Source organism: Pseudorca crassidens, chromosome 14 (assembly GCF_039906515.1).
Source record: "Pseudorca crassidens isolate mPseCra1 chromosome 14, mPseCra1.hap1, whole genome shotgun sequence".
NCBI classification, from domain to species: Eukaryota; Metazoa; Chordata; class Mammalia; order Artiodactyla; family Delphinidae; genus Pseudorca; species Pseudorca crassidens.
In genome coordinates, this window is record NC_090309.1 from 90,843,560 (window position 1) to 90,869,154 (window position 25,595).

Consider the following 25,595-nt stretch of genomic DNA (forward strand, 5'->3'; position numbering starts at 1 on the left):
TCTTAAAAGTCAGTAGTTAATACGATCACTTTAAAAATGGATATTTAAATAGCACGAATGACAAAAGCCCACCATGACCGTAGCTAATTCCTTCAGAGTACACTGTGGTTGTAGCTATCGAGACTCCTTAGGGCAGTGATAACTCAGTTAACTAAGGCTTTTACCCGTGCACAGACAGCACGGCCTCTCGCTCCTCTGAGCCTGTAATTGTCTCTATCTTTTCATCATGAATCTGGTCAGCTACATTTACACCACCAGACTAAGGGTTTTCTTCTGTGTGTGTGTGTGTGTGTGTGTGTATGTGTGTGTGTGTGTGTATACACACACACACACATACACACACACACACACACACACATGCATATGCACATATATACATCCATATTCAGTTACTAGACAGGTTTTGGAAGAAGTCAGTCCAAGCCATTGACAGCAGATTAAGACCTTTGGTCATCTAGTTAGAAGGGATATTCAGGTGTCTGTAAGGAAAGAAGGGCAAGACTTGAACATTCCAGAACATAATGAGAATCGAGATTCCCAAATAATTGTTTTTAATCACCTGGCCTGTTATAAAAATCATCACGTCAAATTGCTCAGCTTCCATTTTGTTTGGAAATGGCTTTATTTCCAACGCAGAGAAGATTCTGTTTTCAGACCCTGCTGGATTCCTTTCCCAAGGACCCCACCCCGTGCTCCCACTCCCTCGAAACGGACCAGGGCATCCGCAGAGTGCGGGTTCTGTTTCACACCGTGTCGTTTTTTGCAGGATCCCTGCCCAGGGCCCTAGCGCCATAGATCACCTGCTCATGTTCAGTGACCTACTGAACTAGCCCTTCCGGCACGAGACCCTGGGAGTTCTCTTCATGGCGTGTAAACACCAGGAGGTCGTCCTCTTACTTAACAGCTGTAAAGTCTGTAGCCGTCCTCGCGGTGCCTGACGGACAAATAGCTTTTAGAACCTCAAATGGACAGAATTAGCAAGAACCTCCCAGGCCGCTGTGTTAAGACCTCCTTTTTCCACGGCTTGAAACCATATTCCCCTAACGATCAAAACGTGGTTAACTGCACTTGGAACTTGGCTAACATCAGAACGTGGCAACTTCCCTTTGACTCTCTTGCTGAGGAATGCTTTGCCATCTCCAGTTCCAACAGGCCTGCTGTAAACAGGGAAACAGCCTGTGGACGACTTGCATCTGGTGTGGCTTCTCCTTGGTGGTCTCCAGACCCCAGAGACCAGAGTAGGCTTCTGATGGGTCTGGTTTTCATGGCTTTGCATCCTCTGACTTTGGGCTTGGAAGGTTGTGTTGATCTGAAGTCCCAGGCAGACCTGCTTCTCCTCCGCTGCTGACTCTTTCTTCTTGTCCTGTCTTCTTGGAAGATGGCGTGATGGTCCGCACCATCTGCATCTTCAGAGTGGTGTCCGAGTTCTCTTCACGTCCTCCTGGGCGGTGTCGGGCTGTCTGTTCCCTCCTCCCTCCCTCCCTCCGCCTGGGGGTCGGGGTGGGAGGTGAGTATCTTCCAGAGGGCGATGGCTTCTCCTGATTTATGCTGATCTAAAGGCCACAGTCACCTGTAACTTGTCTTTGCAGCAAGTGAATCCCACTTCAATTGACCCTTTTTCTGGAAAATCCAAACTTGACCAATTTTCTGAAATGATTTGTTTTTAAGACCGGATCTTCAAAACTAGGGGTTTCACTTACATGTTTACTATAAATAGTCTGATATTTAAATGACCATCTTTTACTTGATGATAAGTCTTTCTCAACTGAGGGAACCATATATTTTAATGTGGTTTTTTCCTTTAATCTTTTAATTGATGACAGCCCTCCATCCATGGCTTTTTCATGCGAGTCACAAAGCCTTTCCTGTGCGCAGGAGCAGAGATGAATCCCTTTAGGATTTGCAACTGCTTTCTCTAGAATAATTCATGCATGTGCTCTTCTCAATAGCTTATTCTTTACATATGTATTTTAAAAGCTTTGGTCAATTTCCGCTGCACAGCCTCTTGCCTGATTGAGAGAGTCCTTGTGTGATGCAGTGATCTCCACTTCTTCATAGAGACACCTTAGGAAGTGGGTCCCAATTGCCTCAAAAATGTTTCTCGCTTCTGCATCAGCTAAGAAATAGAACCTCCTGGGAATGTTCCCCTTGTCACTTCTGAGGTTGAATTTTGTTAGTTGGCCGTTAACAGGACATTCTTGATCTCAGACACACGAGTTTTGCCAGATACACTCTGGGTCTTGGGTCCTCCATCCTCTTAAACTTCCTGGGATAAGACCTTGCTCCATTCTCATCTAGAACAGCACATGTGGGATAGTCTTAAAAAGAAGCCGATCGTGTTGTCGAATTATGTACAATATGTAAACTGAACCTGTATTAAAACGTAATGTGTTCGTGAATATCATTCAGTCTCTGCAACTATTGCTTTCTTGTCCCTGGTCCGTCTGGCGTAGAAAACAGGTTGGTGGCTGGGTCAGAGGCAGGTGACAGCACTGGCGGAGGGAGCCCCAGAGGCAGGCGAGGGGACCCGAGATGACCGTGACCCAGGGCCCCGAGACTAGCAGAGACTCTCAGGCTGAGGTCTCTGCTACACAGACGCCCATGAACAGCCACCCCCCCAGAGGACTCCTGACTGTGACGTTCACTGAGACCCCAGGCCAGGAAGAAAACAAAAGAATGAAATTGTCCAAATGAATGTGATTTTTTTTGGTGAGGACTCTGCCCAACAAGAGGGAAGTTTCTTCTCTAAAAGTTTCCTTGGCTAAGATCCCCTGGAAGTAGCAACCTGAAAGAACTTGCAAATCACATCACATCATCCTCAGCCTATATTTTTTTTTAAGAAACCACACCCTCCCAGCCAGAAATCCTTTTTCCTACTTCCAGATGCGAGATCAGCACAGACACGGGCGTGATGTAGGTGTTTTAGCCACCTCCATGACCGGTTTAAACCGGTTAAAAACTGACTTAAATCAGAGGCAATTAGCTCTAAAAACAGGCCCCCAAATTGGCTTCCATTCATGCTCAGTTGGCCACATTTAGATTCTCCCTTGTTATTCCTGTCTTTGTCATAGAACCAGAATCCCTGTGGTTAATGAGGGTCCTTGCAGGAGAAGGAATTGTCCGTCCCTGCTTCTCTTTACTTCTTCACCTTTGAACTTTGATTTAATCCTCGTGGGGTGGGTGGGGTCCTCCTTTGGGTTTTCCGACATTTAAATCGTTCTTGTGTGTTCTGTCTTTCCGAGGCATGTCTCCCAGGTATTTTCACGTTAGACATAGAGGAATTTTAACCACATACTCAAAAAAAAAAAAAAAAACACCTTGTTTAAAACCTGGTTACCTATATTTAAATAAAAGAATTAAGATTTTGAACTTAGGCCAAGATATGACTTTTCTCTGAGGGCTCCTTATTTCTAGAATTTCCGAGGGCTTATTTCTTCAGCGATGCACGTCGTGCCGGCGTCGGGAGGATTATTTACCAGGGTCTAATAGAGCCTCGCTCCGCCCACAGCTTCCACTCTTTCGGGTGCAGGAAGTTCACCCACTTTCAGTGCATACCAGGTTCTGAGGACTAATTCTCATTTCTATCATCTTCCGCCTTCCCGGTTCACAGTAGTAAATCCAGGGGACTTTGTGAATTACAACTGCCGTGGACTGAGGACTGTGGCCTTCACAGGGGACATGTCTCTGCGTGGAAGGATGTGTGGACCCCTCTGTACAGTTAACTCCTTACAGTAGAAGTTATGCTGAGGTTCTGGCCCTCACGTTGGGGGAGGCATGTGATACGTGATCTTTCACTTCAAGGAGCACCCCTCAGACGCCCTCCTTTCAGTTAGAAAATCATTTTCTTCTGCAGCAGCAGGGCCACCTGAGCACAGCTGGTGCATACGTGTGAGTGTCTGTGGGGGAGAAGGGCGCCAGCCTCGGGCATCTGGGGCTCATGTCACACCATAGACACGACCTGCTGGGACCCAGTGAGCAACGCACACCTGAGATTTAGACGAGGCTCGGGGCCTTCTCTGCGCGCCTGGCCCTTGAGAAGGTGGGGGGCTTGGACCCACCTCTCAGATGTGGAAACTGAGTCCGGGCAGTTGGGCAGCTCAGTCAGTAAGTGGCCGTCACCAAACTTGGCCCAAGCGCCTTTTCCACACTTCATGCTACCGTTTCAAAATTAGTATCCCTTTAGGGGTGTTGGTTTTCGATGGAGAATTAAAGGTTTATACTTAACTACATAAAAATACAAATTCTGAGTTTCTTTCTCTGAAGCTTTTAGCTTTAGGTCTCATGCAGTGTTTTCTCATAACCCACACGGGGGACTAAACAGGGGATTGGGTCCTGTGAAGCTCAACTTCCAGGTGGGACGTGACCAGCAGTCGTGGAAAACTGTTCACAGGGGTTTTGTCATCCCCAGGAAGAAACTCGTCCCACAATTTCTATTTCAACATCTGTAAAATGTTGATAAAGTTTGTGCTGCAGCATTTTTCTAAAAATACCCTAAGAAATACAGCTTGTGGCAGATAGATTTTTATTTAACCATAAGTAAGGTCAATTTAAAATAAGTCCCATATGGGAAATTCAGGGGAGCACAATATAGGAAAACTTCTACAATAAGGATGTTTGAGGATGACTCCAGTTACACACACACACACACACACACACACACACTCACCCACAGACACACACACAGCGCACACACACATGCTCACGCACTCACACACACAAATACACACATGCTCGCACAAACACACTCACACAGACACACTGACACACTCACACGGACACACACTCACGCACACACAATCACATACAGTCACACACACCCACTCTCACATGTGCGCACACACACACGCACACACTCTCACAGTCTCACAGAACACTCTCACATAGATTCGCACACATGCACTCACACAAACTCACACTCTCGTGCACACACTCACACATACAAATACACATGCTAACACACTGACACACACGCACACACAATCACATACACACATGCTGACACACTCTTACACGTGTGCACATTCTCACACTCACAACACTCATACACTCTCACACATGCACACGCACTCACACTCATGAACACACACGCACAAGCTCTCACACTCACACACACTCCCACTCCCACGAATGAACACACAAACATACAGTAAATAAAGCCATGCAGTGTGGCTCAGGCCTGGGCTCACTGAGTTTCTTATTAAGGGAGGTTCTGGGGGAAAGCCTGGGTTCTTCTCTCTGTTTCTGGAACAGGCGGACTTAGCCATGTAGCGTCATAGGGCCCCCTCCCTGGATGCTGGCCCAGCTGCCAAGTGTCATTGGGTAGTTTGCTGTTGTGACTGGATCCGCCGGGAATCTCCCTTCCTGCTACTTCTCTTTCTAATAGCCGACGTTAGACTCACATTATTTAAATCCCTTCTTTTAATATGTATTTATTTATTTATTTGGTCGTGCTGGGTCTTAGTTGCCACAGGCATGCTCCTTAGTTGTGACTCCAGGGCTCCTTCGCTGCAGCTTGCGGGCTTCTTAGTTGTGGCGTGTGAACTCTTAGTTGTGGCACATGGGATCTAGTTCCCTGACCAGGGATCAAACCCGGACCCCCTGCATTGGGAGCATGGAGTCTTAACCACTGCGCCACCAGGGAAGTCCCTAGACCCAGATTATTAAGGGAGAGTTCCAGGGGTTTGAGTTTGGGGTTATGTTTTAATCACCTTTAACCATTTTCACATGCAAATCAACGAAAAACAAAACAAAGCAAAAAACACAGAAAAACGTCGACATTTAATTTATTTTATAAAGGGATCTGTGCTTTACGAAAGCATCTGCAGAGTTCTCTGGCAGTATTTGCATGCAGTCCAGGTGTGTTTGTCTTTGGTTTGTTTATTCTCCACCATCTTCCAGGTTTGGGTGCAGGTTATGAGGAAGTTTGCAGAGGGAAAAACCAGACTTCAGTCGTCAAAGAAAGGCACAGGTGTAGGAGGGAAGTTGACTAGTCAAGACACAGCTTTGCACCAATAAACTCTTTGTGCAAAACAAAACACAGAGACAGGCCTCTCCCGTCAGAGGGGTGTCAAGTCCTCATCTGTGAAATGGAAGAGTCCTGGTACCCGGCTCACTGTAGACGTTCAGTTATTGTCACCGTCACCACGGCAACCACGCAAGTCCCACAGCTCGTGTTAAACTGCTGGGTTTCGTGACAACATTAAGCAGAATTCAAAGGAGGAAAATGTAAGCGTTAGTTTAACGTTTACTTAATGACTTCTGTGACCTCCCTGAAATAAGGAGAACTTTAATTCACTCCAAAATCTTCTGAGCCTCTGGCTTTGGAGGACTTTACAGCAAGTCCTTTAATTTAGAAAGAAAAATAAAGAGAAGAAAGACACTGCGGCAGTTACATCCGTTGGAACCCTGGGGGTGGGCGGTGATTGCAGAGAGGGGTGCCTGGGTGCTGGGCTCTCCCTGCCGTGTTTCTGCAGTGCCTGTGTGTATGTGTGTGCGTGTGTGCACGTGTGTGTGAGTGTATGCAGGTGTGCACAGGTGTTCTCACATCTGGTTGTCGCCATCAGCGTGTGGGCGGCATTCTGCCGCCCCGGGAATCATTTCCGCCCCTCTGTGCTCACATCCCCTCAGCAAAGAGGGATGTTCTGCAAAGTCCCTGAGCCTCGAGTCGGAAGCAAAAACCGGGAGAGGGCATCTCCCGGAAAACCATAAACAGAGCTGTTTCATTCTTTCGTTTTAAAAACTTGTAATCCGCACCCAGAGATAAGACACCATTTCTGACCTCAAGGCACCATGGCCAGTCCCGTGCAGGGCATCCTGGGAGGCGACCATCGGTGTTGGGGGGTGGCTGGGGAGCAGAGGTCGTGGGCCAGTGCCTGAGCTCAGCTGGTCCAGGCGCGGGCAGCAGACGGACACACTGAGGCCGGGAGGAGGCCGTGCTGTCGGGGCCGCGGAGGGGCCAGCGAGGGGCCGGGCAGAGCCAGCTGCGGGGAGCATGGTCCGGGCAGGGGACTGGAGCCCCGAGCGCTGCTCAGCCCAGTTGGGGGTGGAAGCAGAGGGGAGCCAGCCGTCCAGGCCGAAGCAAGGCTCGTTGCAGGCGGTCTGTCATACCGAGCACCGCCCCACGGGAAGGCGCCCTGGCTTGGCCCCTGCGCTCTCAGGGATCCCTTCTCTCCTCGAAATGAGGGATTTGCTGGGTGGGCCGAAAGGCTGCTGGAAAATCTGGGCTTCGTCGGCTCGTAGAAACTGAATTTTTAAGTCGTTCGTTGGTGCCTCGTCACCCATTTTCATTGAAACTAAATGAAACACGATGAATGTGGACCAGATCCCCGATCAGCCAAGTCACAAACTAACTGAAGTCTTGTGAGAAAGCTCTGTCGGTCTGAACCATCCTCCTGGGGCTCCTGGTCGAGGGCTTTCACTGCGGCAACCCCTGCTCCCCGGCCCTGGAGGGGCAGCGTCCTTTTTTGTTACCTCAAGTGTGGATTCAGCGGGCATCCGTGTTTCATTTCACCTTCAACCTGCCTTACTTGCTGTCTTCTGGGCTAAACCAATCTGTCCTGTCACCTGAACAGTCCATACACTGGCCATTTAAAGACCAGCTGGCAGTGGCCACTGTGTCTGACCTGAGAGGAAGCCCTCCCGGGGATGGGGCTGGATTTCTAACTCAAAGCTGGCCTTGAGATTTTCATGTTTTTTACTGTGAAAAACTTGGGGAAGGTTTTAAATCCAGAACAAGGCCACGAAAAAGGCCTTCCTTACGAAATATTTCTTAGCATTCCATTCCTCCGTTTTGAAATGGTGAAATTTTAATAGATACCAGACAGTACTGAATGATACTATTTCTAAATAAATAGAACCCAATTTGTCATCTAATCCAAACTAAAATAATCCACCTACTACAAACTATTTGAAAATGACTCTTTGAATTAGTTTATTGTTTAACTGCAGAATTCCTTTCTTTATACAGTTGAGAATCTAAACCATACAGCATATCTGGTGCACGTGAACAGAAGGAAAAAATGTTTTCCTGACGATTTTAAATATGCCATCTTAAAGGCACTTTAAATGTATGTACGTATGTATTTAGATATGCTGCATGTCAATGTGTAAACACACGCTTATGTGAATGCATGGATTATGCAGCCTGTGTCGTCAGGCCAGGATTCAAAGCCAGACACCTGGCCCTTCATAAAACGTGTTGGACTGGCTGAGTCCTCTCCATGCATTACATCCAGTTAAATTTGGCCTCTCCTGATTATTGGGAATCTGGTCCCGTTTTCACTTCATTCTGGGCTCCTCTGGGGCAGTTCTGACAAACGGTCTTCCTTCAAGCTCAGCGGCTGGTCACCACCCCAGCCCTGAGCTACCGGAGAAGCTGCTTCTGGGAAGGAAGTGAGGGTCTGACCAGCCAGGAGCAGGTTACGTTGGCCTTTAATTGTAAATTTGAGGTTTTATTCCCGTAAACACTTCACTAATTTAGAGTTTCCTCGAGCAAAATGAGCGAATCTGGAAATAAAGTAGACGTTCCCGTTGGGAAGTTACCAGCGAGGATTTCGGAGGGCGTTTTTTGCTAGCGATTTCAGGAAAGAGAACCATCCTCTCTGGGTTTCTTTCTCGATTGGAAAGACCGGCTCTGAGCGGGTGAAGGGGGCGTTTGATGGGCCGAGGCCGGCCGGGGAGCCCGGATGCTTGTAGGGAGTGATCCCACCTGTCTGCGCGTTTGACCCGTCTGTGTATGTGACGTGCCTGTGTACGTGTCCCTAAACGTGATCCCTGATCTTCCAGGAGCCACAATTCAAGGAAAATCACAGCCCTTCTATTCCATTCTCTCTTTTTTGCATTTGTACGAAGAAAGACGTGTTCCAGACACCTGCGGATTCTGCTTAGCTGTCTGCAGGTGGTCCGTGTGCTTAATCCTGTTCTCTGTCCACAATAATCCTGCTACCTTCAAAGAGAATTGGAGAATATTGGGATAGTAGAGAGAGACGAGAACTCCCACTCTCACCTGACCTTTTTAAGGAAACAAAAACTTAAGTGCAAATACTTTCTTAATAATCAAAATGAAAATGTGATCTGGCTTCACAAAATGAGTTTCTAACGTACACGACTGTCCAGCAGCACTCTGTGGGGTGATGGGGGTGCCCGGAGGACAGCCTCAGCCCCACGTGGCTGCGGAGCGCGCGAGGCCACTGGGGCTGAGGAGCTCATTTCTAATTGCACTTCGTTTCTGAGCTCAGATTCAAGTAGCCACACTGTCAAGCGGACATCCTTAGTGGACGGTCCACATGGAACCTTAGACTTCGCGGATACCGTTCGTCATATATAGTCTTACTACATTTTAATACACATTCAGGAATATCTTAGTCCTACAACTGAAAAGTTCGTGATTTTTTTAGCGTCTGTGTCCTCAACATTTTTGTTATATTATTCAGCCATTGACAGAGAGGTTAGCCCTTTTATATTTACATGCTGTCCTCTTTTTAATTTAATGCCATTTATAGACAGATTAAAACTAAATATTATATAAGCTTCACAGTGTGTTTTCAGAATAGAATATTTGCATGTTACACCAAAACCTCATTGTTTCGGACCATTCGGGCCGTATTCAATACAAGGTAGTGGAGAGCCTCTGTTATGTTATTTTAAAAATGTTTGACTTTATTACTTTCCAACTTGTACAGAGATTCCAGTCTAGTTAAGCAGGTGTCGCAAAGAGAGCTGCTTAGGCCCCTGAGGACTAAATAATCTGGCTTATAATTAGCGTATGCGTTATTAATACTTGGGGCACCGAGGTTGTTAGAAGCCTGCTCTCCACTAGGAGCTGGAATACTTCTCTTTCAGGCTGGCTTCTGCCCTTAATTATCCTCTACCTGTGGGGAACGCTGCCCCACGGAAGTGACCTTCAGGCCCTCCCCATCCCAGGTAGCATTAGCGGCCGGATCCTGAGGAAACCACCACAGCGTACGGCGCACAGTCCGGGGCTCAAATTGGTGGCTTCTTTAGCTCGCTTTCAACCCCAGGGCCACAGAGGGCAGCTCCGTCTTGGCCTCGGCGGGACAGGGCCACGCACCTCCCTGCTCCACGCCCCCGCCACGGGCGCATGGATGGCGGCTTCGCATCCCCTCCGCTCTTGTCCTCCTTTGGTCAGGTAGTGGTGGTGCCTTTCTACACGCATGCCCTCTGTTGAGGTGAATTGCACTGTGATGTGCAATCGCCCATCACTGGCACGTGTAAGGGGGCTCTTGGCGAAGAGGGGGAGAGTGTGATTTTAACAAGACCAGGGCATTTTTAAATGACATTTTTGGAAACAAAGCTACTATACGCTCCAAAACTTGAGAAAGTGGGGGAAGAAAAATTATGTATAATCTCATCTGATAAATATTAATTAATTATTATTAATTATATTATTAATCATATCCCTCGAGGATCTTGAAGCTTGCTTCTTTGTGTACTGTGTAGGTTATGGAATCTTTAATAGCTGCATAATATTCCTGGGGTGGGAGGGGATGTTTCTGTAGCTTCCCTCTTGGCCTGGAACGACGAGCAAACACAGATCCAAGCCCCGGGAACGCGGGCGGCTGGCGCGTGCACGGTCCCCCGGGGCCTCGGCCCCGTGAGCCGACAAGGGCATCTCTGCCCAGTTAGGATCTCGGGTGGATCACAGACGGGAGGGGAGGGTACCCTGTGAAGTGAGGTGACGAGCTCTGCGCGTATACGGCTCACTTTACGGACCCGACAGCTCCCACAGCTGAGCCTGAAACAAGGACCACAGGCTAAGGGCGTGTGTTCTTCCTGGGGTCTGCGTGTAAAACCCCGTGTGTGGGGAAACAGCAGGAACACGGCCCCCGCATGCTGGCAGGGACGCCTGGGGGTCTGAGGAGGGACAGCCAGGGGAAGGTTCCAGAACGTGAAGCAGAGCGTCAGGGATCAGATCCCATCAGGCCTGCAGGACCTGGCAGGACTCTGATCTCCACTCTGAGGGGGCTGGGTTTCGGCACAGCAGAGACATCACCTGACGTCTTCGACTCATCGCTCCAGTTCCTGCCAAGAGGAGGTCAGGAAGGCCCATTGGGAAGCCGTGGCGACCCTCCGGGTTGGAGATGATCCCACAGGCAAGGTCAGGAGCACAGCAGCTGCAGGAGCAGTCAGAACCTGGGGGCTCTGCCCGAGGAACACGATGTGGCGTGAGTGTGAGAGCATCCGCGCCACCCAAAGGTGCCCCCAGCACCTGCAGTTTCCGAAAACAGGAGGAGCCTGCGGGGGAGTCGGGGGGCAGTGGAGGGGAGTGGGCCAGGCTGTGGAGGGTCGAATGTCCTAGGCGGTCAGGAGAGCACCCACAGAGTTCGCGAGAGACGGGGGCTGGAACCCTGGATGTGCAGGTCGCCGACATACACATGGCAATGAAAGCTGCTCGACTAGCAGAATGAATCTCCGGGAGTGAGTGTCGGCGGAGAACAAGGACCGAGGCCACAGCCCAGCCTCCGGGTCTCCTGTTTGACCTCAGTGGGAGGAGCCCCGGGGTAACCTGATCACTTCCTGGAAAGGGAAATGATCACAAAACTTCCAAGTCCGTCACAAATACGCTCCCTCCGACGTCTGGCAGGCCCCTTTCCTCCCAGCAGAATGGGGCAGCACCTAGGATTTCCCACTTACTGACGGTGGCAGCCAGCCCACAGATCGCACCATGGGCTGTGTTTGCACGGGACACGTTTCAAAAAGGAAATAGTATATCTGACTTGTGAAGATGGTGTAACCACTGGGGACCGTTTAAATGTGACTGTGGTGAGGGGTTTTTTCCTTAACACGTTGTCAGAGCGACAGGACCTCCATCCATCGGGGTAGGGGCTCACCTGCCCACTTTCCCCTGACGCTCACTCTTCTTGCCGGGCTCCTTGGATAAGTCAGGCTGCGGCTGAACTGACGCACTGGGAGAAGGTTGGGAAAGTGTGAAAACAAGGGCCTTTCGGAGCAGCTGTTTCCGGCAATGATCTGATTATCAAACGGTGCTGCTTCCACTCTTGCCGTGAGGATCACATCCACACTTAGGGCGGGTGACCCCCAGCTCTGCGTCGGGCAGGGAGGGAGGACGGTGAAGCTGGATGTACTTTCATGGGAGACTAGCCTTGGTTTCACCTTGAACGTAGATTTGCAGACTGTTTCACCTTGAGGCTTAAAGATGGCTTGAGAGATCCTGAGATGCATATTTCTTAATTCTTCAAGTAACTGTCTACAATGTATGCATACTTCATGGTGCAAGAACTTTCTGGTGCCCTCCCCCTCTTGGCCCTTTGCAAAGCAGGCACGTCGCCTTGAGGAGACCTTCCTTGACCCTCCTCTCGATCCAAATCCACCGTCTACAGGAGCCCAGCCATGGAGCCAGGTCAGCCCTTCGCTGAGCTGGCTAATCCCCTCCCCTGGGCTTAGATCCCACAGCCACGACGCCGGCGCCCTGGCTTCTTTCTGCAGACATCATGTCCCATCTTACGCTGTGGCTGTGTGGTCACCTGGACCGGACACAGAGCAGAGGTTCCTGAGGGCACCCCTCGGGCCTTCAGCGTCCAGCTCCTTCTCAATAGCACTTCGCACTGCGCTGGGAACCCAAGCCGTTGAGTAAATCAGTCAACGAATCAGAACAAGATGACTTGTACAGCACAGCCTGGTAAAGAGCCCAGGAATTCTGCAGGGAGAAGTGCGGAGGGAAAGCAGGGGGGTCTGCAGACAGGCCAGCCAGGTGACCTTGGGCAGATGCGGCCACGTCTCTGAGCCCCAGGCCTCCACTGTGGAGGGAGGGGATTCGGCCAGATGACCTGGAAGGTTCCGTTGAATTCGGAAACACTGTTGCCCCGGGTGCAAAGGAGGCAGTGGTGGCGGGCGAGCTCTATGAGGAGACTCATAGAGGAGTGGTGACTCTATGAGGTCACCTCTGTGCAGGCGACAGAGCTGCACGTGGGCGGCATCAGTGGCAGGGCCGTGTGGAGGTGGAAGCCTGGTGGCGCATGCATGGTGTGGCCCTGGACGCGTTTTGCCGGACGCACGCGGCGTCTCCTGCACCAGGACGGCGATTTCCGAGTGAGTAATGGAGGAAAGACATACCTTCTTGGTCGCTGGATGGGAAGCCGGGGAGGAAACAGCATCACTGTCCAGTGGGAGGCCAAGCTGCCCGTCAGCTGTGCCCTGAACCCTGCGCAGACTCGCAGCGTCCTTGTTGGGCGGGGGGCAGGGGTGGGTGTGGAGGACGAGAGCCAGGCCCGGCCAGCACTGCCACAGGTCAGTGGAGCTGGAGGGCCTGAGCACAACTCTGAAAAGGGGAAGAAGAAGCACTTCTCTTTCCCGACCGCCAGGCCACTTCGTCTGCAGCGCGTAGGGGCGCAGACAACCCCTTTACAGCTGGGGACCTAAGACTTACAGGAAGGGACAGCTTGCATCGTTCCACGTCTACCCACCCCACGTTTAAAACTTGTCTAAGAAAAAGAAAGTGAGTTTTACCTGTTTTCAAGACATGGCTGTTTGTGGAAGGCAGTGAGATGCTTATCCTCTCGCCGGAGGAATCGGGGCGCCTCCCGTGGTCCCCCCCACCCCTCCCTCCTGACTGTAGCTTCTCTCTTCCTGCAAAGCCCCCCCATAGACCCCACCCCTCTGCCATCTCTGGCCGTCCCTGGCGGTCTCTCTCCAGCACCTGTGACGTGTTAGATTGAAGAGATCTGTCCTTTCCGAGACTTTCAGCTCGTACGTTTTTCGGCCATCTAACTTTGCGTGTGCTCTCTTCTCCAAAGTTTTTGACTCCCAAGGAATGTGTACCTATTCGTTGGACTTTGCATTTAGGTTTGTTGGTTTTAAAGTGGAATGGGCTGTGTTTTCAGATTAGCCCTCTCGCCGCATGGGGTCAGGGCTCCCTGGGGGCCACGGGCAGGTGGGCTCAGAAGGGCTGGGCTGGGGGCAAGCGCAGCACCTGGCCCGGGGCCTGGGTCACGCTCGGCACTGGACACGTCCCTGGTGAAGTGAAGTGACTCCAGTCATAGCTGCTACTGCTGGCCTCTTTCCAAAGGGAGGTCTGAGCCACACCTTCCTGCCGGAATCATCCCGCGGTGACTCGGTCACGCTGTCGCCGTGTACTTGGGTCTCCGCCGTCTCTCTCAGGTGTTTCTGCTTTTCTCCCCGTGTCACGTCATGACAAGGTTTTTTCGTCCTTGAAAATGCCTGTCTCTGGCTTTAAGTTCCTCGGGGCTCTCAAATGGAGCCGGTTTTTAAGTTAAGTAGAAATAATTTAAAATCCTGTTTATTGCTTCATTGTGAGTATCTGAGGTCTGTCGATTAACTGCTTTCTTTGTAAAAACCCTTTTAAAAGTCCAGGCGGAACATTCGAGTTGCACTGATAAAGGCCCCTCAGATACCAGGAGACACTTTCACACCTTCGGGTTTGCACAAGTGCGACCTAGGAAGGGCAGTAAGCGTCAAGAGGTGACCTCCTCCCACCTCTGGGTGGTCCCGGGCACCCTTCCGGGGACTCAGGAGCAGGGCCAGGGCTTAGCAGTGAGGACCCCCAGCAGGCCTCCTGACTCCAGGGCTCAGCCCTGCCGCCCTCTCCCGTCTACATCCAGAGCCGGGCAATGCGGACAGCCACCTGATGGTTCACGGTAAGGACGAGACGGGCTTCTGTCTGCAGAGGTCTCCGGACAGCGCCGGCTCCCAGAGAAGAGTTTCTTCATGAAGGCCTGAGGCCTGAGAGGAAACAGGAAAGCAGGAACGGCCCATGGGGGCCTGGTGGGCCAGGCCAAGGTGCCTCCGCAGACGTGAGGCCAGCTGGGTTGGGGGTGAGGGAGGTCAGGGGAAGAAAGACAAAGATAATCGACCCCCAAAGTCTGACCCAATTCCAGCAACAAATGAATGAAACGCAGCCTCTTATGTTTGAAACTCCAACAACCAAGATCAAAATATTTCAAAGATAAAAGGATTGCATTTTCCTAATATGTCTTTTTCTCTCTCTTGTCTAATATGGTATTATTTTAAAATGCTCATATCAGACTTGCAAATCAGGTTTAAAATCATCAAATAAAAATGTCCATCAGCCCATCAAACTCACATCAGATCTCACCCCCTTACTAATTTCACTCTCTTCTCCCCACTTTCTGAATTCTAAACCATTTTCCCAACTGGCATATTTTGATCATCTTTTTCTCTGTCATTTCTTTACTTTCCAATGTGCCTTGAATACTTGCTGCAGTTCCCTTGCCTTTTTTGGATGACATGTGTTTTAAGACGAGCACGTGGTGGAAACAGAGGCATTGTTATTCCCTGGGCATCGTTGTGGGTCAGAACAGTGCCAGAGATATTGAGAAACCCTCTCTTTCTTCTCTCCCCGTTTCGTAGATCTGAAGCAGACTAGATCCCGATGTCCTAGGCAGTCTAGTCTACGACAGATGGCATTTCAGCTTTCCTAGTTACATGCCGGCTCCACCGGGGTGAGGCCGCACCCACGTCCCCTGGACTAGTTATCAGCCCGTGTATCACGGACCGGGCTGTAGCTTTTCCACAAATACCTCGCCTCATGCAAACCCATTTTGATTCTTCCTGCACTTCTGTCTCGGGCATGATCTTCAGGGAGCCTTTGATGTTAATTCCTGGTATCGGAAGTGATAGCCTTGCTTTAAATCTCAAGTCCTCGTGTACTTCATGGCGTCTTACACTTTCTGGCCCTTGAGTTCTTTCCAAATGCTCTGCTGTCGTTTCATCTGCACAACCGATGATCTCGGCATCCATGGCGGCCCTGGGAAGCTGAAGACAGACAGGGAAGGCAGCTGCTTCCAGGGTGCAAGGCTGGCGGTGCGTCTGGGCCAGGTGAGATGGAGGCGGGGGGAGCAGGACTTGGGGCCACGGAACGTCGGTTCAGATCCTTTATTCTGTCTGGCTGCGTGGCCTTCAGTGAGTTGATTAGGCTTCTGACATTCAGTTCTCTTATCTAGAGAAAGTGAGGGTGACGTCTTCCGCCGACCTCACAGGACGTGTGCGTGGGCCCCCCGAGGTCATGCTGCGTCTGGGCCTGGTGCAAGGCTGGGGGGTGCTGAGCTCAGCAGAGGAGGGGTGCTCACGACCCTCCTACAGGGCAGGGCGTGGGGGCAGGGAGGCTGAGCGACCTTCCCAGCATCACAAAGAGACTCAGCTATCGGACCAGGACCCGTCGGCCCAGCCGGTGTCCCCTCCAGCAGCCCCCCAGCAGCCCCTCCATCGGGGCACGTCCAGATTTCCAAATCGCTTTAAGGGGTCGGCCTTCGGGGTTAAGGAAGTCGCCTAATAGAGGAGGGTCCCATTGAGACTCCAAGGCATGTGGTTTTCAGTTCATCAAAATAACGAGTTTGGGTGAGTCTAAATTACACTCTTTGGGAAGCAGGTTCACTGACTCCAGAAACCAGAAGGGCTGCAGGATTAACGAGGGGCCACCTTGTACCTGGTACCTCCTCACCTGCTGGTTTCCTCTAATAGCCATTTGCTGCCCTTTCCTTGCCCTTCAGTGCAGACTCAAAATGCCAAATGTATCCATTTCACCAACAAACAGCTCTAGCAGAGGGCACGGTGAATAAAATGGTAAGACCAGAGGAGGAGAAACGACCATCTGAAACCCAGGGATAGCTTGGGGGAATGGGTTTCCACACGCTGGAAACTATTCCACCAACAGGAAACAGTTCCAATACTGCGCGACTTGGAGCATCGCGCTTCAGCTGAAATTTCCAAGCCGCTCTTGGCACACACAGGATTTCAGCCCAATCGCCCATAAACTAGAGGAGAAAACGACGTGACCGGCGTCTCTGGTGTGTGGTAGGCGCTGATAAATTGCACAAATGAAAGATAAAAGTCATGGAAAGTGCCCCTGTCAGAATCCCACCAGAGCAGGTGATTCAGAGTTGACGGTGGACTTGCGTCCGAGGCAAGGCTGGCGCCCAGGTCCAGGAGAAGAAAACTGCTTTCATTGTCTCCTACCCGTGGCTGGTCTGGTCCAAAGACAGCTGGAGCGCTGCGGGCGGCAGAGGTGAGGGCTGGGATGCTTCGGCAACCCTCTGCGGAGGTAGAACCCTCCCCCCCCCCCACCGCCAAGCGGACAGCAGGCTCCTGGCGCAGCCCGGGAGGGGCCCCGTGGAGCTGGGAGGCTGCTTCTCTCTGGGGACCCCCAGGAGGTGGAAAGGCCATGACCTCTCCATGTCCCTCGTCCAACAGAGGGGAGTGGAGCTGAGAACAGCCAGAGAAAGGCCAGTCCCCAGGCGGCCAATGGTGACAGAGCGAGAGGACTTCCTGGAATTCACGGCGCTTTTCTGGCAAGGGAGCCAGCCTTCTCTGGGCCAGGAAATAATTTCAGTGAATCACCTCAATGAACAAAGTCTTATGACTGGGCTTCAGTATGTCCGGGAGCCTCTGTAAGAACTGGCGTCCTGCAGGTGGAGGAAACAACCCCCGTGCTTGACACCTCGGCCTGCAAGCATGTGAGGCGAGAATGTGCCAGGCCCCCCACGGCCTCTTCCACAAGCAAAGGATGAAGCTCGTTTATTTTTACTTCGACAAGCAAAGGATGACGTTCGTTTATTTTTACTTCGACAAGCAAAGGATGACGTTCGTTTATTTTTCATGTCCTTTAAATTTAAACAGCTTATTAGGTCGAGAGCTCTTTTCCTGGTATAAGAAATGAGCGTCCTTGCCACATAACGAGGCAAACACAGGCTCCGGGTCCGTGGAAATTAGAGTCACAGCCCTCTTTGGCCACTTACTAGCCGGGCATCCTGGACTAGTCACGTGGCTTTTTTTGACCCTAGATCTTTTATCTCTAGACCCGGGTAGACAGCAGCCATGGGGTAAGTCTGGGGAGGGCTGACAAGAGGAGGGACGTGTCAGAGCCTGGTGGGTGCAGGTCCCCGCTGTGGAGCACAGAGGCCACAGAGCCCGGGGACGCCATGGTCCTCCCATCTGTGGAGAAGACGCTTCCCCTCAGCCCCACGCGAGCTTGTCCTCCATGAGCCTGTGGGTGTGGTGCACACACTCATGCGCACCCAGCCCAATGTGTCGTCCTTCGTAGCCTGAAGGGAAGGGATGGTAGCAGCACAGGACTCTGATCTACATCCTGGGACACAGAAGCGCTAACCGAGCTCTGAGTCACTGTCACTCAGGTGGCCCCGAGGGATGCCGGCTGCAGGGAGGCCCCCGGCCCTCCAGGCCCTCAGAGCCCTGGGTCCTGAAGCTCTGAAGGCCAGTGTGTGGGTCCCAACAGTTCCTGGCTCTGGTCATGTGCTGCCATCCGGGCGAGAGGCTGGCTGAGCTGAGCCCTACCCTGTGAAAGGCCTTCCCTGCCTCCCTGGCATCCCCACCTCTCCCCAGCCATTGCGGCAGCCTCCCCCTCAGCTCTCTCTGCTCAGAAGCAGGTTTTCCCAATTCTCCTGCACACAGAGAACCTGTAGCACCATGCGGATGGCTGAGGGAGGGAGTTGCCATAGCAACTCCCTCCCTCATCCTGTGGTCCCTCCCAGTGTCGGGCAGCCCTGTAGTGCCGCGGCGTGGGGAAGGGCAGTGCTGCAGGGGGGATGGAATGTCCTCCAGAGAGCCTTCTTCCCAGCTTGGTGACACTCGCCCTGACTTCTGCGCTGAAGGATGCCCCCCCGCCCCCCAGAGATCTCCCCACGCAATTGCTGATGAAACGGGAAAATTAAAAATTACTGCAGTCCTCTGGTCCTCTAAATGTTCCCAGTTAAAAATGTCCTCTCCTTTCCTTCTTTCTCTTTTTCCTTCCTTCCTTTTTCCAAAAAATAATTCTGATTCTTTCTTTACAGCTTACATAACAAAAATCATTTTTAAATGTGATTCATTTCCTATGAAACACATTTTTGGTTTTGGGCAAGTGACGTTTCCATTAAAATATGCTCTGGAACATCCATATTTTTAAATGATTTTCTTAAAAATCAGATCCAGGTTGCCTTCCGTTACACACACATCGATATTGTTGACATTTACTTTTTCCACAATCGGCAGACGGCACAACATGGTTTCATTTGGAAGAGTTTTCCGTGCACGTAATAATGGAGAATCTGCAGTGGCGATGCGTCCACAGTGACCCGGATCTGGGGTCTGTTCATCTCCCTCACGAGCACCTGTGCCTCTGAGCTCAGCTCCCTGCCCACAGCTCCGTGCGGCGTCCTGGGTGTGAGAGCGGAACTGTCCACGGAGCCCCCTGCAGCCTGCGGCCCGCTCCCAGGACAGCCAGGCGCCACCTGGGACGCGCCCCGGGCAGAATGCCACACCCCAGGACAAGGACCCCTGTCCCCGCTGTGATCAGCGCTCAGGAGGACCCGACGCGTCTGAACCAGACCCTGTGATAGGAGGAAACAGGCACAGAGATTGTAAGCCAAGCAGAGGGGCGTCCGGACCGAGCTCGCACTGGTGGCCGTGCGTGTGGACTCTCCGGGGCTGCTGCCCACACCTCCCATGAGCCTGCCCAGGCCTGGAGGGCGGGGCCTGTACCTGCACCTCCGTTTCTCTCACCCAGTGCCTGGTCCAGGGGACATGACTGTGCCTGCTGTGAGGGGTCCCTCCCCGTCGCCCACCAGGTCCCGACCCTCCCTGCTTCCCCTCCCCCTCCTGTGGCCCCATGGGTGCTCATCCCCACATGACCCCAGGCTGCCCTCCCAGGCTCACTCCAAGCATCCCTCAAGTGTGTCCTTTCTTACCTTTCCGTCGGCGCCTGCTGCCACGGTCCCATAAGCCCATCCCATCAGCCCAGCTGCAGGTTAAACCCCTGGCCCTCGAGCCAGCAGCTGGTCCCATAAGCCCATCCCATCAGCCCAGCTGCAGGTTAAACCCCCTGGCCCTCGAGCCAGCAGCTGGCACCCAAGCCCAGCCTGGGGCCGATCCTGGCACCTCTGTGCCCGCGTCGTCTGTGAGACTGGGTGCAGGTAGCAGAACCCAGCACCCAGGGCTGCTGGGGCGCCTAGGTGAGCAGCTGGACCATCCGCTGCTTCATGCAGGCCTCAGTGGCCGCTGGCACTCGCCCTGCAATGGCCTGGGACTATGGGGGTCAGCGAGAGCGGCCATTCTTACCAACCACACTGCACTGAAGCTTAAGTGGCTTCCGGGCCTGCCCTCCGCGCCAGGGCAAAAGGCCAGCAGCCTCCCAGAGACGCAGGGTCCCTGTGGCCCAGCCCACCTTTAAAGACAAACAGCTGAGGCGTGCTACTTCGGTTCTTTCCCCCTGACGAGGGTCCTGCGTGCTGCTGGGCACCGCCCACCTGTCCTCCTCTGCCTCAGAGCTGGACCTCAGGGCCGGCGTCAGGGGTGGAACCGGGTGCCGGGTGCTGGGCTCACCTCTCCTCGGCACAGAGTCCCCCACCCAGCGCCGCACACAAAGATGCTCACGACCTGTGACCTGGTCAGTGCCACAGCCTCACTGGTCAGCAGGCTGACGCCCCCCAGAAAGCATCCTCAGCCCTCCTCCCCCACGAGAGTAGCCGGGTGGGCAGTGCCGGGGCCCACAGACCGAGGACAGGATATGGGTGGGCAGTGCCGGGGCCCACAGGCCGAGGACAGGATATGGGTGGGCAGTGCCAGGGCCCACGGACCGAGGACAGGATCAGGCAGCTCGCCAGCTCTGGCTGGAAAGAAAGCCGGCGCTTAGGTGGAGGACGGGCCCGCTTCCTGAGCCACGGCTGAATGGTCCCCTGGCTACTGAGACCCGCTGAGACCAGGAAGGGCATTTGGGACAGGCCCCGCGAGCCCACACGCCCGCACCCCGAAGCATCCACACCAGCGCCGGGACGCCCAGCACCTGGTCTGCTAATCAGAAACTCGAGCAGGACAGCAGCGCCACACGGACCGGCCGCCGAGGGCCCCCTCGCCACGTCCACCTGAGCCACGCACGCGGAGCCCAAGAGGGCGGGCGCCGGCTGCTGGGCCCTTAGACCGGCAAGAGACAGGAGCACAGAGGACAGCGCCCTGCTTCCGCGTGCTGAGGGCACCCGGGGGCAGAGGAGGGGGCAGCTCTTGGGAGGGGTGGCCGGGAAGACCCCTGGCAGACCCCGGGAAGACCCCGTGACGCCCGAGAGGACTGAAGGGTCCGCACCTGGGGGGTGTGCTAGGGAGCGCAGGCTCCCACGGGGGTGAGACCGTGGCTCAGGCAGACAGAGGAGATGGTGTAGAGGAGTGGGTGGAGACGGGCAGCCCGGGGCAGGGGTTCCAGGAGACCCAGACCTGGGTCCTCCTGCCAGGGGCTTGGAGAAGACCTCCCCTGAATGTGCAATCACCTGGAGAGAGGCTGGCCCCCTGGAAACCCCTGCAGAGGGGCCCTGGCCTCCCTGAGGGGTGGACACTCGCAGCCCCTCTGGGCCGTCCCAGGCCGTGGAGGAAACCTGGGACCTCGGCCCTGGGGCCTTCAGGACGGTCGCGGGCAGGCCCAGCCTAGCCCGCCCAGGGGGTCCCTCTGCTCCCCATGGCCACTCCGGCCCCCAGGAGCGCCTGTGCTTACAGCAGCCCCCTGAGAAAGCTCTTCTTGCAAGTTCGGAGCCAGAGGTCCATGCTTCTCAAGAAAGCCTCTTGGGTTTTCTAGTGCAGGACTGTTTTCCTAGAGTCTTCTCCAAGCTAGATGTTTCCAAGTGCTCGTCCTTTTTCCCAGGTGACCAGGCTCGAGGCCTCATGACCTCGTCGCCCTCAGAACACTTGGAGGACCTTCCCTCCAGGAGGCTGTGCAGTGCCAGCGTCTTCGGGACGCAGGGGTCCATGGCTGGGCCCACAGCCTGGCCTCAGGGGAGGCGGCCCATCAGCGTGGCGGGTCACGGGGCGGCCGCGTCTCACTCACGCCATCGGCTCACCTCAGTCCGCTTCTCGCTCAGTCCTTCTCGGCATCTCTCTCTCCCTTCACTCCGGCCGCTTCTCCCTACTTGCCCTTCAGACACCTTTTCTAGCAGGTGCCTGGTGCGGACACCTGCTCATGGGCTCAGTGGCCCTAAGGAAGCAGAGGCTCCCCTCCGTGCTCCCCCCCGCGAACAGTGCGCCGCGCCCAGACGTGCGGAGGTCAGAGAGAGGACAGTGTCCGCCCGGCCCCCCAGGCCCCCTACCTGACCACCCACGGCAGCCCTGGGCTGGACACAGGCGTGTCCGGGATCCCGGGCCGTTCGAACCCTGCATAGCATCTCCTCCCCACCTCCGCCCTCCTCTCTCTTCCTCTGTCTGCCCATCCCCACCGTGTCAGGCCTCTCCTTCCGGACTTTCCCAGGAACATTCTGACTTATTCTGGGCTCTTCCTCAGAGGGACAAACCTTCCCGATTCCAGACCTGCACACGGGGTCACCACGTCGGGACCACACGGGTTGTCGGTGTTCTGAGGCCCCTTCTGCTCTCTTGTCCCTCCTCGTAATCGGAGGGAAATCAGGACAATCGGTGACTTTTAGATCCCACTTGTGACTGTGCCCTTGATACGGAAATCATAGAAATGTGCTTCCACTCTCCACTCTGCCCCGTTTATGAGACACTGAGAGGTCCATGTGGGTCAGTGAACTGCAGACAGGGGAACAAGTGAACTCCTGTGTCTTTACAGTCAAATGAACTTCCCCCCAAATAAGCACTATACCATACGCTACAGTTGTAGGCTGGGAATTATTGATACAAACAGGACATTTAAAAAGAGTCTATCTGAGTACAAAGCACCATATGAGGAGAGATTTCTGTTCTGGTCTCAGCTGTGTCCCTCTTCACGTGACCTTAAACATATAATTCACCTGTTTGGATTTGTCTTCTTACCTTTAGAGCAAGGATGTCTGATGAATCTATTTCTAAAAATTTATGCGAAACTAAGCGTCTATTAAATCATTTAAAATTTGACCAAAAATAAGATGTGAGACAGGGGAAAAGGCAGATTCCACAGAGGAAGGGAGGACATGCCAGAGAGACCAAGAGAGGAGAAAATAAACTGAAAAGGGTTTAAAACCGGATAGCTGTAAGCAAGAGGACAGGGCAGGAGGCGAGGCTCACAGACAGGAAAAGAGAAAACATAAAACGTGAGAAATTACGGAGAATCCCAGGATTACTCAGGTAGCAGATGGAGCATGGAATCTTTTTAAATCTCTCCTGCTTAGAATAAAAACACTTTCTCTATGAGATGAGATAGAGGCTTCAAAAAGCAAAAGATCTATAACCATGACAAACATAAAAAAGTGAGAACACAGAAAGTAGGCACAAGATTGCAGTTTCAAGGGACCACGTGGCCGGGCCCCGTGGCTCCGTGGCCCCGGAATCTGTCCTTTCTTCTGCCCCGCACGACCTGCCTCCCAAATGCTTGCTGCCACCAACAGCTTAGGAAACGGGCCTGCTTTTAAATTACATCAGCCTGCTTCCTCCAATACCTTGAGAGGAGTTCTAAACCGTCTGTGGACAGGGAAGTGAGCTGACGGAGGCCACAGAGTCACCGTGGCTCTGACCATCCGGAAGTAACAGCCACGTGGCCCTGTGGCATGCTCCCACTGAAGTCCGTGTCCACCTGGCCAGCGACGCTGGGCCCCACACTTGGCCTTGGCGTCCTGAGCCGCCCCTCCTGTCCCCGTGGCCTCGGGCAGTGGGGCGTGGCCTGTGCATGAAGCCTGGAGCCTCCCCGGGTGCAGTGGCCGTCCGTCTCCGTCTCAGGTGCCATCCCATTGGTTCGTGGTGTTGAGAAGATTATCCTGGATGAGCCAGCAGCTCCCCCTGACCCCATCCTGGTCGGTGGGCTTCACCACCGGCCGCTCACCAGTCCAGGGTCGACTTCTTACCACTAAAGACCAGTTGGATATGGTCGCAGACTTTCTCGCCCGAGAGGTGGGGGACGTGGGTGAGGACGCTGTGAGGGCAGCGGAGGGGACCCTCACACATCCCCATGCCGCTCTGGGGCCAGAAGGAGCCCCTGTCCCGAGGGCACACGAGTCTCTAAACGCCCGGGTTCCACCCCATGTAAACGGTGTGACTGCCCTAGCGCTCAGTGTAACCGAGGAAGGTGAGTAACCCCTGGGGCCCAGCCCGCACCCGGCCCCCCAGGCCCCTGCATGCCCGACGCGAAGCCCCAGCCGCGGCACAGTCACGGCGAGCGCGGCGGCCCCGAGGTGCGTGGACGGCTGGCGGGGTGGAGCGGCGGTTTCTCCAACAGTCACCTTTTGTATGTTCTTTTTTGCATGGGTCCTCCGCGTCCAATTCCAATTCTGACCGCGGCTGCCCCAGCTCTGGTCTAGCCGCTCCCCTGCTGCTGGACGTGCATGTGCTCCGGCAGCAGTGCCCCATGGACACATCCCGTTATTGAGAGGGACGTCAGGATTGCTAGGTACGTTGGCCGCCCTGGACAGGAGCCTGTCCCTGGATGTACCTGGGACGCCGGGCAGAGGGCAGCGAGTGGTTCAGTGTGGTGCCCCCGGGTCCGAGTTAGCTCCCGCCCCGACACGGAGGCATGAGCCACACTGGTGCATGAACGGAAAGTGCAGACCTGCATGCAGCATGGACAACAGAACCGGCGTCGCAGCTCCCCGCCTGCTGCCCAAACAGGCAAACCTGCACCTCGAGTGTCCCCCGGAAATGGACCCAGGAGAGGGCCAGGCCCAGCCCCCGCTCTGGCCGGGGCCAGCACCCCAGAGCCCTTACGGTCCAGCTTTGACAGCCAGGGCCTGGGCGGCATCCACCTCCAAGGGCCTCCTGGGGGCCTGAGTGGGGGGATGGGCAGAAGAGGGCACTCACGGCTCTCGTTAGAGGTGACCCAAGGCTGATGGCAGGCGTGTGAGCCTCTAAGTCAGAACTTAAACCTACTAGTAAACACCGTTTATCAGCGGCTTGTATGGTAAGCGTATCACCCAAACGGTCTTTGCAGAACGGAGCCTGTGCTCCGGTGGGTGCAGGCAGCGGGCATCGTGGCTCTGGTGAAACCCCTGCACCCACCAAGCCACCACCCACGCCCACCCCACGGCTCCGTGGGCATTCTAGCAGCCCTGGGTCTCCTGTAACCACAACTTTGAACTTTATCTGCAGGAGGACGCTCCGTTCTCTTAGTAACCTGAGGCCCAACCCATCCCAAATGGAATCTGAATCACCAAAATGAAATTTAAAAACAAATTATCAAGGGTACTTTTATAATTCCTTTTCATTTATTTGTTTGTATTTGAGTGTTGCTGAAAAAGAAAAGTGCTTGGAACCAAAAGGAAAAGGTGGCTTTGGTTTACACGTCCTATTGAAATCAAGGCTCTCACCCAAAGTCTACGAATGTCAGAACTTGACATGTGTAGAAACTCAAAACCCTGGGAGGCGGCAAGCGTCCGGGGAAAGGCCCTCACACGACTCTTGGGGACAGGAGAAGCTTTGGGGTGCGTCTTGGGGAGGAAGGTGGGAGGCCAGTCTGCAGAAGCCTCCCCCAGACCTCTCCCAAGGGCCGGGGAGGGAGGGGCACCCGCCAGCCCCCTCTGCAGGCGAGCGGTGGCCGTGCAGGTGGCATAACACTGGCCAGGACCCCTGCCCCCTCCAAGCCCCCATCCCAGAAACCCGCAGTGGCGTCGTGGGTTTGCGCCCATGCCCTCAGTGCGTGTCTTCGGTGCTCCTGTGTCACCTGCTACTTTTAACAGGAGGTGGGA

General features: G+C 53.7%; 1 protein-coding gene across 24 annotated transcripts in view; it reads left to right on the forward strand.

Annotated features, from left to right (window-relative positions):
- The window catches only part of MYT1L (myelin transcription factor 1 like), a 411,946-nt gene that overhangs the window by 338,995 nt on the left and 47,356 nt on the right, over positions 1–25,595 (forward strand). The window contains exon 20 of one of the 24 annotated variants that reach the window (XM_067703814.1): positions 767–2,849. The exons of 22 other annotated variants lie outside the window; for them this stretch is intronic. In XM_067703814.1, the coding sequence (XP_067559915.1) occupies positions 767–830 (64 nt within the window). In that variant the 3' untranslated portion in view covers positions 831–2,849. Of the gene's footprint in view, positions 1–766; positions 2,850–25,595 lie in introns of those variants that run through there. One more of the 24 variants, XM_067703815.1, reaches the window with a different exon arrangement.